Here is a 12,790-nt window from a genome sequence, read left to right on the forward strand (position 1 = left end):
GATCTGCCTCCAACAACAAAGGTAAGGTGAACAAAGTAAGAAACTGGCATTACTAAATGCAAGACCGGTAATTAATTAACAAAGTTAAATCTCTCCTCACTTCCTTCAACACATCCATGTGATATTAAGCTCATTTGAATGTTTGCAGTGTAAAATAAGAACTGAACTAAGCAGAACTGAAATGAATACTTTAGTAAAGAATATTGATGATTAAGTGACCACAGTTTAAATTCTTGCATTCACAGTTAGTGCAAGTAGTCACCGTTGTGTCTCCTCATAAGGAAGCCTCTTTGGAAGCATCTATGTGTTCTTACCAACATGTATACTGTTAAACTTTGCAAACATAGTCTCAAGAGCAGTAGGGTAGCACATGAAAAGTAACACGTGTTAAGCAGTCTGATTACTTTTTAAAGTACTGACTATTCTAATGCAATACTTATCTTACTGAAGTATAAATACCTGTGTTATTACTACAAACCAGATTCCAAAAAAGTTGTGACACTATACAAATCGTGAATAAAAACTGAATGCAATGATGTGGAGGTGCCAACTTCTAATATTTTATTCAGAATAGAACATAAATCACGGAACAAAAGTTTAAACTGAGAAAATGTATCATTTTCCTCTACCCATCTTGGCTTCTGAGAGACACTGACACTCTGAGAAGCTCTTTTTATACCCAATCATGTTGCCAATTGACCTAATTAGTGTTTATTGGTCTTCCAGCTCTTCGTTATGCTCAAATTTACTTTTTCCAGCCTCTTATTGCTACTTGTCCCAACTTTTTTGGGATTTGTTGACATCGTGAAATTTTGAATCAACATATTTTTCCTTTAAAATGATACATCTACTCGGATTAAACGTTTGATCTGTCATCTACGTTCTATTACAAATAAAATATTGACATTTGCCATCTCCACATCATTGCATTCAGTTTTTATTCACAATTTGTTTAGTGTCCTAACTTTTTTGGAATCCGGTTTGTATTTCAGCATCATTGGGTGTAAGGTAATGGGGCACATATACCGGGTTCCATTACAGGGCTCAATTGCACACCAAGCAGGAAGAGTGTGCTGTGCATAATCCGGTAACAGAGAACTATAAATAAAGTGTCAGTTTGACTAAATGTATCTATATGGCAATAAAATCATCACTAGCGTCATGGTTATTTTCTGGTCATGGCGACCAATAATGAAGTTTAACCACTTTTTGCCAAAGATTACTTGCCCATGTAAACACTGATTTTTTAAAAACATTATGTATGTGCATGTGCATTGATCCCTTAACCAGCAGAAACATACTGCATCTGCTCTGAGATGGTGACTTGTCGTAGCTCTTAGCAGCTATACTCCCTTAGATGACATGGTCGCCACATGAACTGTACTTGTAAGTTTTTAATGTTGATCCCACAGCTTCAGGGACATGACTTTAACTCCACAACCTGCTGCGTCCTTCTGGAGGGAGTTTCAACATTCTTCCAGTTTTGCTGTGGCTTTCATTTGTACTTCCATGTCCTTGTTTTTTTAATTAATGACACAGCCCAAATACATGAAGGTTAAAATGAAGTGGTTTTGTAGAACTGGCCCTGGTTGGGGTGTGTGAGTGTGTTAACCCTTCAATGGTAAGAGTTACTTATTGACCATGCTTTGTAGACTACCCCAAGTCATATAACTATAAGCAAGAATGTATCTAATTTGACTCATAGCTCTCTACTCTACTCCATCTTGTTGATGGAAAGAAAAATATCATTTTAAGCCAATAAAAAACAAACTGCAGCTGTGGTACATGCAAGCTCTAATGATACAAGCACTGTAGGCTACTATATATATATAAAAAAAATAAAAGTACATCATGATTAAAATATTAGACCAAAGCTTAAGAAGCATTCATAACAGAGCATCCCTGGCTCCAGACCTGGCAGGGACATGCTCCTCTGGTGGCTGCAGACTCTCTAATGGTATGGGAATACCTGAAGAATCCAACTATGAAGCAAATACATGAGCAGCAGGTACAAGGGGTTTTGCAGATACAACACCTTAAAAGAACTTTGATTCAGCCTCCCGGCTGCTAAAGCCCATCGGTTTTCATATATGGTTACTGGATGAGGACCCTGGTCTTGGGTCAGCTCACAGAGCTGGAGGATAGTAAGGCATGCAGGCTGACTCTGAACCCAGGTGAATGGAGAGGGGCAGAGTTGGGTGGTGTGTATGAGGAGGCCTAAGGCAATTAGGAGCACACCGCGTCATAGAACACCTCAGAGGCAAGGAGGAAGTGGTTGATGAAGATGCCAGCTGTCCTTTCAATGGCCACTCACCAACAATCAGCTTAAGGAAGCTGGTTCCATTCCTCTGTTTCTCGCACCATTCCTGGTTGTTGTTATAAGTTTTAAATCTAGTACATAGTAGTCATACAGCAATGATATGCAAATACTTAAAAGGTAATAAAGGATCAGAAAGGCAGTTAAAGAAAAGATAATTAGGAATGAAAAGCAGCTATAAAAATGCACACAGTACAATTAAAACCAATCTTAAAGAAATGTTCATAAGTTTTAAAACAACGACATTCAAAGATTTAAGATGTAATAAAGCAAAATGTATAAATGTTAAAAATGTTTGCTTCACGAAGAATAGAAGTAATTGAGTAGGCTAAAGTAAAGTCATAAGCACAATCATGGTCACGCATTGGCTGATTGCTGGAACAGAATTTAGTTGCTAAACAATGAATATTTGCCTCAATTACAGTATCTCACAAAAGTGAGTACACCCCTCACATTTTTGTAAATATGTTATTATATCATTTCAAGGGACAACACTGAAGATATGACACTTTGATACAATGTAAAGCAGTCAAGGCAGTGGTCATCTTGGAAGTGTGTTTGGGGTCGTTATGTTGGAATACTGCCCTGCGGCCCAGCTTCCGAAGGGAGGGGCTCATGCTCTGCTTCAGTATGTCACAGCACATGTTGGCATTCATGGTTCCCTCAATGAACTGTAGCTCCCCAGTGCCGGCAGCACTCATGCAGCCCCAAACCATGACACTCCCACCACCATGCTTGACTGTAGGCAAGACACACTTGTCTTTGTACTCCTCACCTGGTTGCCGCCACACACAGTTGACACCATATGAACCAAATAAGTTTATCTTGGTCTTATCAGACCATAGGACATGGTTCCAATAATCAATGTCCTTAGTCTGCTTGTCTTCAGCAAACTGTTTGCGGGCTTTCTTGTGCATCATCTTTAGAAGAGGATTCCTTCTGGGACAACAGCCATGCAGACCAATTTGATGCAGTGTGCGGCATATGGTCTAAGCACTGACAGGCTGAACCCACACCCCTTCAACCTTTGCAGCAATGCTGGCAGCACTCATATGTCTATTTTCAAAAGACAACCTCTGGATATGACGCTGAGCACGTGCACTCAACTTCTTTGGTCAACCATGGCGAGGCCTGTTCTGAGTGGAACCTGTCCTGTTAAACCGCTGTATGGTCTTGGCCACCGTGCTGCAGCTCAGTTTCAGGGTGTTGGCAATTTTCTTATAGCCTAGGCCATCTTTATGTACAGTAGAGCAACAATTCCTTTTTTTAGATCCTCAGAGAGTTTTTTGCCATGAAGAGCCATATTGAACTTCCAGTGACCAGTTTGAGATAGTGTGAGAGCGATAACACACCTGCTCCCTATTCACACCTGAGACCTTGTAACACTAATGAGTCACATGACACCGGGGAGGGAAAATGGCTAATTGGGCACAATTTAGTCATTTTTCACTTAGGGGTGTACTCACTTTGTTGCTAGCAGTTTAGACATTAATGGCTGTGTGTTGAGTTATTTTGAGAGGACAGCAAATTTACACTGTTATACAAGCTGTACACCGACTACTTTTACATAGTATCAAAGTGTCATATCTTCAGTGTTGTCCCATGAAGAGATATAATAAAATATTTACAAAAATGTGAAGGATGTACTCACTTTTGTGAGATACTATAGATGGAAAATTTTGTTTATTACAAAATGTTATTTGAATAAGGAAAGCCTGTTGTTTAGTAATGAGTAACTTTTATGATGAGCAGCACGATAGTTACAAGTGGTGCAATATTTTACACATGCATGACATTGTTGATTTTGGTTTAATTTGTTCAGGTGTTCTGGTTATTCCTATACTTTTCAATGCTTTCTAAATGTGTGGGTTATACAAGGGTGTGGATTATACAACTATTTTTTTTTTTAACTAAAAGAGACAAAATGTGCAGGTTAGACAGGAGTGCAAGGGATACTTGGGAAAACATGGTACTTATACATATTATTTAGGTATTATCTTAAAGCACTTTAATAATAGAGCAGATGTATAAAAAACACATACTTAACTTTCACTGATGGTATTCACACTTTAAATACAGGTATCTAGAAAGATGTTAGTAGTCAGTAGGTGTCGCTAGCCAAAAAGGAGCTTATTTATTTATTTATTTTTTCTTTATGTGAGGGAAAAGAATCAGAACGTTAACTTTTATAATGTAGGAAAGATGTTCCCATAATGTTCTAATAAACCAACAAAGTGCAAATAATAACAAAGTTTAGATGATGTTAAAAATAGTTACCGTTCTTGACAATGTATTCTTTATTTTTTAATGGCAACTGTATCTCTATAAAATAATGGGGGTAATCAATGCAACAGCTGCTTGATGTGTTAACTCAAAAGAATTGCCTCAGAAAAAGAATGTCCTACCGCAAGCAACTTGTCTCCTATTTGCAGTTTGCCATCTTTATGTGCAGCTCCTCCTTCAATTATTTTGGTAACATAAATGCTGTTGTCTCCAGGTATATGTTGATTTCCAACCCCTCCTGCTATACTGAAACCAAGACCTGCATGAAAATACAGAACTGATTTAGAAATTAAATTTGCAGGAAACATTATGCCAATTAGGCTTGTTGTGTTTCCGTTTGGAGAACTACACCCCACTATAAAAGACCAGCATTGCTACTAATGACTCGATATTCTGAAATGGTTTCCAAAAATATCCAGTGTTACCTCATTGAAAATAACTGAACATTGCCACAAAGACTTCTGAAATTTTCAATCCTGACATACAAAATTATAGGGTTCAATGATTTTTGACATCACTTTGGGAACAAAATAGTTATAGTGGCAGAATGTGGATGGAAACAATAGGTATCTGTTTTAACACTAGAATTACCAGAGCCTACGAAAAAACTCGTAGATCCGACTTAGAACGTGCTGTTACAGACTGAAATCAAATGTATGTTTTTATTCTAACATAGTAAGAATAAGATCAGTTTACTTCTCAAAACAGTTTGAACTCGCGACCTTTTGATTCCCAGTCAGCAGCCGATACCATTACGCCACCGTGCCACTTGTACTGCATATGCTTCAGTATGGCCTGCTAAGGTGGCTTTTTTTTCTGCAGTTACACTTTAGAATAAAAGCGTATTTGTTCTGTTATATTTGTACTTTTGTGAAAGTGTTTTTGATATTTGGACTTCAGGCTTCATACATTATATAGTTTTTGTCTACATTTTGTCATTTACTACTAGAATATGAAAAATGTTTCTGTTTTAAAAATGTGTTTACATAGATTACTGTAGATACGGAACACACATGAAATGCGCGTGTTCCAAATAAAGATCTATTATTTCCACTCTAAAACTCCACTTCACTCCCAGAAAATCAATCAAGGCATGAGCTGGCAGAAGTTTGTGCACGTTCTAAGTCGGTGGGGGGCGGAATAGCCAGTTGCTTGCAGTCTGATTTTATCAGCACATTTAGATGACAAAAGACACTGGTGGAGAGCTGTGAACGATTTTAAGAAGCGATTTAAGGTGGGACGGATCTACAAGTTTTTTCGTAGGCTCTGGTAATTCTAGTGTTAATTATTGGCATTTTGTATCTGTATTTATTACACTGGATTAATCCCTGAATGGATGGCAGATTTGAACTGGCAACCTACCAGATACTAGCATAGATCCTTAGCCTCAGAACCAATTATCTAATCAAATGTACTTCTTACTGGGATGCTCTTTGTTCACAGTATTGTAATCATTTCAAGCACATGTGTGCTTACAATGCATCACTGTCACTATTCATTCTGATTTTCAAACTTGTGTGTATGACTGAAAAATACATCAGATATTTAAGACTTCAGTTACATTAGAATTTAGGACTAAATATCCAAATACAATTTATCAGCAATTTCATCTCAGTTGCATGTGGCTTAATTACTGTATTTTTTATATTCTTCAAAAAAAATCTATAACTACTTGAAAGATAATCCTCTGAGGAAGTAATTACCCTTATTGAAAAAAAATATTCATTTATTTTACAACATATTTCTTAATCTAAACAAGTACCTAATGTTCTTTATGTCACATGCAATTGTAGTAAGATATAAATGTAGCAGCATCAATTTACACAATTAGATACACAAATTACTTAGGAAAACAAATATATGAAGGAGGTATATGATTACTTTGTGTGGAACTACTGTTCTTTATTGATAAAACATCAGAGAGGCTAAATTCAAACCAGTACAATAGGATCATACTATGGATTTCAGTAAACATAAATCAATTAAATATTGCCCTTAACGAAATCTGTTTCTTCTCTTCCAACAGTGATTTACTTTTAGAATGTAGATCTTATTTCCACTGTAGGAAAAATTGACATTATGCACCTTGCTATGCCTGGAACACAAGTCCTGGCTTGAAAAAACTGCTGCAAGACGCTCTTAATTTCAGCTTCTTATTTACTGGGCTTCTCTTTGGAATGTAGCCTCTGTGCTTTATCTGATAAAATCATCAATAGCCCTCTGTGAGGAAACAGCTAAATACTTACTCAGGGACAAAGGAACATAACTCAATGGTTGGCAACCTTAATGAACAAAACTCCAATACTCAACCAAAAACGACAGCCTCTGCCATAACTCCTGCCATCAAAGCCAGACCTCATAACCTACAGAGTGTGGCCAAAACAAAGGTTGGAACAATAACTTTTAACTCCAACTTGCAAGAGTTGTTTGTATAGGAGTTGGACGAGGGTGCCATTAATCCAAAGCTTTCTAATTAATAGCAAGAGCACGAACAGATAGAGACCATACGTAAAAGGCATGCGTCATCTTGCTTAAGGCAAGAGCTGACTGATCTCTGGCTGCCCAGCAAACGTAACTTTGCTAGCAACCGAGGACACTGATTGTAAAAACCTTGAAGAAAACACTAAATTACTGCCTGCAGCCTGTAGATGTGACCAAGGCGGAGAAGTAGATAAGTTCATGCAAAATGAAAGTGCACATAAATTTCCTTTATGTGTGCTGGAGAAAGCGGATTAGGAAAAAAACAAAATGTCACCTATGCCAAACCTCACTTGATTATGAAAACTATTGATTATAACTCAGTACTTAGGAGGAAACCTATAACATCTGAAGACATCCTACTCTGAAGTTATTATTACATCAACTGGCTTTATCCTAAATCCAATAGGAAGGTTCATGGCAGCATCTCACATGCACACACAGAAACTCTGCAAGGGGGTGTAAGCTATTGTAGACTAGCTGTGAGTAAATCAATGTCATGGTGCAGGTACTAGAAACTTAATAACTAACTGAACAATTAACCATCTTAACCAAATGAACTGAAAGATAAGAATTCACACATTTTGTGTCTTTTTCTATATAAGAGAAAAAGATATAAGCCAAAAAAAGGAATTCACAAGTTATTAGCCTTTTCCTATAGCAGAGAAAACATTCAGCTAAACTATTGCCGTTTTATGTATTGCGTTGTTAGTGATTGTCCTTTGTCTATATATTCTTACATATGTGTGTATGAATATAATACATATACACACACACGTCTGTTATATAATAAAACACTCATTTCTGTGTGTGTGTCGTCTCTGCAAACAATCTAATTTGTCAGTCTGATTTTGATAACACAATCGAAAGAAGTGTGCAAGCATAAGGCTTATGAGTAGAAGTTAAGGCACAGGAGGCATGTGTCACAAATTGGGTAGTGCCAGGCACACTGAGAGTCGCTTTCAAAGACTGGAAGTTTAAAAGCAAACAGGAGGCAAGCAAGCTAAATCACTTGTATATATCCACCTTTTATTATCCTTACATTTTAAATAAATTGGTTTTTTTTGTTTTTACTGCAGCAAGTGTGTCTGGGTTATTTGTGGAAAAAGTCTACTGCCACATTGAACCACAACAGAGAAAGTGATAGTGTTTAATGTAGACTTGCGACTTATGATTCGTGTTCATAAAATTGGACAGATCTTTTCCTAAACCACCATTAATATCAATATTGACTAATGTCCCACAATTGATAACAATATAAATTAAAAAGCTGATCTTACGAAATATGGATTAAAAAAAGAAACTTTTCAAGTCTTACCCTTTGGTCCTTTGACAAGTTTTATGTCCATGATTTTTTCCGTTATAGGTTTTCTTCTTCTGACGTACAATCTTACTATTGAACCTGCCTCTTTAAGTGCTTCAACTGCTTTGCTGTGTGTTACGTCCCGGACATCAACATCATTTACTCTTAATATGCAATCGTTCACCCTATGTTGAAACAAATTGATATGAAAGAAACTCTTAAAGATGCTAAAGAAGTAGAATTTTAATTAAGTTAATTATTTACAAGATGAACTGAGTACATAGTATGTAAGTTAATTATGTAGCAAGACTACTAATGTAGCTAATTCTGTACCTATACATGTAAATAGTCGTTATTATATTAACATTAATGGAAAAAGGTATGTTTAGAAAATGTTTAGAAGGTCTAGAGAATAAAAAGGCAGAAATATCAGAAACCAGGGAGGGTTGCAAGCTGATAGAAAACTGACACATTCACAGGCTCAGTTATACTTAGCAAATTAAAAGGTGTACTTGCAATGCCACAGAAAATGAAGTACAGTGGGTATAGAAAAGAACCTCGCTTTGAAAATATTCACATGTTGCTGCTTTACAACCTAAAACAAAGGTACACACCATGTTTTTTCAGCTTTATTTACGCAATCTATAACATTCAAGGCAAAGATATAATAGTAACTGATTGTAAAAATAATACATAATAAATAACAATCACTATGATTGTAAAGGATCACCCTTCTCCCAATCAATATTTGTAAATTCAATCAGGCGTAAGTAATCACCTTCTCCATTGCACACCAAGATAACTGTCTTCCACCTGTGCTCAATTGTAATCATTTTGGTTAGTTTGGCATAAAAACAGCTTTTCCTGGAGCATTCCAGTGCTTGGTATTAGAAATGAAAGCAAACAATTAAGTATGGGTGGCAAGTCATTTTCAAAAGAACTCGGGGACAAAGTTGTGGAAAGGCGCAACCCAGGAGATGGATACAAAAAAATTCTAAAGCTTTATCAATCCCTAGGAGCACAGTAACGTCCATAATTAAGAAGTGAAAAGTGTTTGGAGGCCATCCAAATTTGGATGAAGAGCAATGAGGAAACTGGTCAGAGAAGCTACCAAGATGCAAAATGGAAACTTTGAAGGAGTTACAGGACTTTATGGCAAAGAGTGGTCATCTTGTGCATGTGACAAATGTGACTTATATGGCAGGGTTGGAAGAAAAAAGCCAGTCCTCAAATCACTCCTCCACATTAAGTCTTGTTTAAGCTTTGCAAAAAAGTACCTTGAAGATTCTAAGGCCAAATGGAAAACTGTGTTATGGTCAGATGAGACAAAAATTGAACTATCTGGACTCAAAACCAAATAGTACACCTGGCAGAAAGCCAATATAGCTCACTATCCAAAACAAGCCATACCTACAGAGAAGCACTGAGGTGGTAGCATCCTGTTGTGGGGGTGTTTCTCTGGAACACCAACTGAAGCTCTGGTCAGGGTAGAAGTGGTCTCTGCCAGAAAGTTGAAAATGGGAAGAAAGTTCACCTTTCAACATGACAATGACCTGAAGCACCCAGCAAAATTGACCATATGGTGACTGAAAAAGTGAATGCGTGGCCAAGTCCGTGGAATGATTTAAAGTTTATAGTCCACCCAAAGTCCCCATCCAAAGTGACTGCGCTTGAACAGTTCTGTAAAGATAAGTGAGCAAAAATTGCTGAGTCTAGATGTGCCAAGGTGGTACAGAAGTATCCCAACAGACTCAAGGCTACAATTAAAGCAAAAGGGGGTTCCACAAAGTACTGGCAGATTGGGTGGGCTTCGAGGAGATGATCCTTTATCAATTCAAACTTTATGAGTTTATTATTATTTTTACAAAATGTTGCTATTATATTTTTGACATAGAGGCTATAGGTTGCTTTGAGTAAATAAGGTTGAAAGAATATTTTGTTTGTCTCTTCACTTTAGGCAATAAAGCAATATATGTGAATATTTTCAAAGGGGGTGACTTTTTTGTACACCCACTGTATTTGAGAAACACAAACTCTGTACGAATGTACAATATATTGACAGATATAAGCAAAATATAAGGTTTCTTAAGGGACTTTTTCATTCTTATTCTCTCTCTTATTATAGGGCACAGCATATTAAAATGTTTAAACAGAATAGTAAAACACCAGAAGATTGTTCAGGAAATTATGATCAAGTTATTCTTCTTATCTGTATTCAAATTGTAAAAATTTACAGTAAATACTGTAGAGTTCATGTAAATATTGCAGTACACAAAAATCAAATTTGAACACTTGACTGAATGAGCAAGGAACACACTAACAAAGTGCCACTGGTACCAATCGCAAAGCAGGAAAAATAATTAAATGCATTCAGCAGTGTAACTGCATTCCCTAATGATGTGATGCAGCTGGTCTGTTCTTTCCTGCATTTCTATCTAACACTTGCCTCTGAATTAAAGCTTTCATTGACTGCAATCTTTCAAGGAAGATTTAGTTGAAGCAAAACATAGCCAGCAATAGATCATTCAAAACTGACATACCGCAGTCTCCCATCCTGTGCAGCTGCACCCCCTGCAATAATTTTAGTAATGAAGATACTTGGGTCATCTCCAATGTGGGGATTATCTGTGCCACCTGCGATACTAAAACCAAGTCCTGAGTTTCCCTATAAAAACAAAGACAAGTAATTCACAAACCAATAAACAGTACAAAAAATGTCTCAGGAAATTATCAAGACATTAATTTTGTATATAAATACAAAATTATACAGTAGACGACCTTGCTTGTAAATGAAAATAAAACAGGATTTGCAGAAATGCATGTCTTCCTCAGTAAGAATATTAATTTGCATTTTTTTTATTTTGGCTTGGAAAAAAGTAAACTTTCAACTAAACAAATAACAGATTAACAGGCAAAGAAAGAGAAGTCATGGACCCTCAAAGGCTTTCATGTTTCCAGGACCTGACGGACAGAAATGCAGCCTTCACACCATTATACTATCATTTTTTTTGAAGTGTTTTAAATTGGTACACTACTTGTCTTACAGTAAACTGATGAACTCTAGAACTTCCCAAGACTAATACACAATAAAACACACTCTCTATTGTACTCTTAAGTTACTCTATTCATGAAATAGTATATGAAACCTGCCAAAATTGTCAAAACAATTTGGCACCATATTATATGACCTCATGCACTCTGCCATTATTTATATACACAAGCACATATAATATGAGGTTTTTGCAAATTTATTAAAAATAAAAAAACTGAGAAATCACATGTACATAAGTATTCACAGCCTTTGCTCAATACTTTGTCGATAAACCTTTGGCAGCAATTACAGCCTCAAGTCTTTTTGAATATGATGCCACAAGCTTGGCACACCTATCCTTAGCCAGTTTCGCCCATTCCTCTTTGCAGCACCTCTCAAGCTCCATCGGGTTAGTGCACAGCCATTTTAAGATCTCTCCAGAGATGTTCAATCGGATTCATGTCTGGGCTCTGGCTGGGCCACTCAGGTACATTCACAGAGTTGTCCTGAAGCCACTCCTTTGATATCTTGGCTGTGTGCTTAGGGTCGTTGTCCTGCTGAAAGATGAACTCTCGCGTCAGTCTGAGGTCAAGAGCGCTCTGGAGCAGGTTTTCATCCAGGATGTCTCTGTAAATTACTGCAGTCATCATTCCCTTTATCCTGACTAGTCTCCCAGTTCCTGCCGCTGAAAAACATCCCCACAGCATGATGCTGCCACCACCATGCTTCACTGTAGGGATGGTATTGGCCTGGTGATGAGCGGTGCCTGGTTTCCTCCAAACGTGACGCCTGGCATTCACACCAAAGAGTTCAATCTTTGTCTCATCACACCAGATAATTTTGTTTATCAAGGTCTAAGAGTCCTTCAGGTGCCTTTCGGCAAACTCCAGGTGGGCTACCATGTGCCTTTTACTAAGGAGTGGCTTCCGTCTGGCCACTCTAGGATACAGGCCTGATTGGTGGATTGCTGCAGAGATGGTTGTCCTTCTGGAAGGTTCTCCTCTCTCTACAAAGGACCTCTGGGGCTCTGACAGAGTGACCATCGGGTTCTTGGTCACCTCCCTAACTGAGGCCCTTCTCCCTCGATTGCTCAGTTTAAATGGCCGGCCAGCTCTAGGAAGAGTCCTGGTGGTTTTGAACTTCTTCCACTTACGGATGGTGGAGGCCACTGTGCTCATTGGGACCTTCAAAGCAGCAGAAATTTTTCTGTAACCTTGCCCAGATTTGTGCCTTGAGAAAATCCTGTCTCGGAAGTCTACAGACAATTCCTTTGACTTCATGCTTGGTTTGTGCTCTGACATGAACTGTCAACTGTGGGACCTTATATAGACAGGTGTGTGCCTTTCCAAATCATGTCCAATCAACTGAATTTACCACA

The 12,790-nt window shown here is 37.6% G+C and overlaps 1 protein-coding gene across 17 annotated transcripts in view; it reads right to left on the bottom strand.

Annotated features, from left to right (window-relative positions):
* Window positions 1-12,790, bottom strand: part of dlg1a (discs large MAGUK scaffold protein 1a) — a 562,325-nt gene that overhangs the window by 137,409 nt on the left and 412,126 nt on the right. For all 17 annotated transcript variants that reach the window (XM_039758348.1, XM_039758430.1, XM_039758380.1 and 14 more), the window contains 3 exons: window positions 10,922-11,046; window positions 8,397-8,566; window positions 4,723-4,859 (listed from right to left, as the gene is read on the bottom strand). In XM_039758348.1, the coding sequence (XP_039614282.1) occupies window positions 4,723-4,859; window positions 8,397-8,566; window positions 10,922-11,046 (432 nt within the window). The remainder of the gene's footprint in view (window positions 1-4,722; window positions 4,860-8,396; window positions 8,567-10,921; window positions 11,047-12,790) is intronic.

This window comes from Polypterus senegalus, chromosome 1 (assembly GCF_016835505.1).
Source record: "Polypterus senegalus isolate Bchr_013 chromosome 1, ASM1683550v1, whole genome shotgun sequence".
Lineage (NCBI taxonomy): Eukaryota > Metazoa > Chordata > Cladistia > Polypteriformes > Polypteridae > Polypterus > Polypterus senegalus.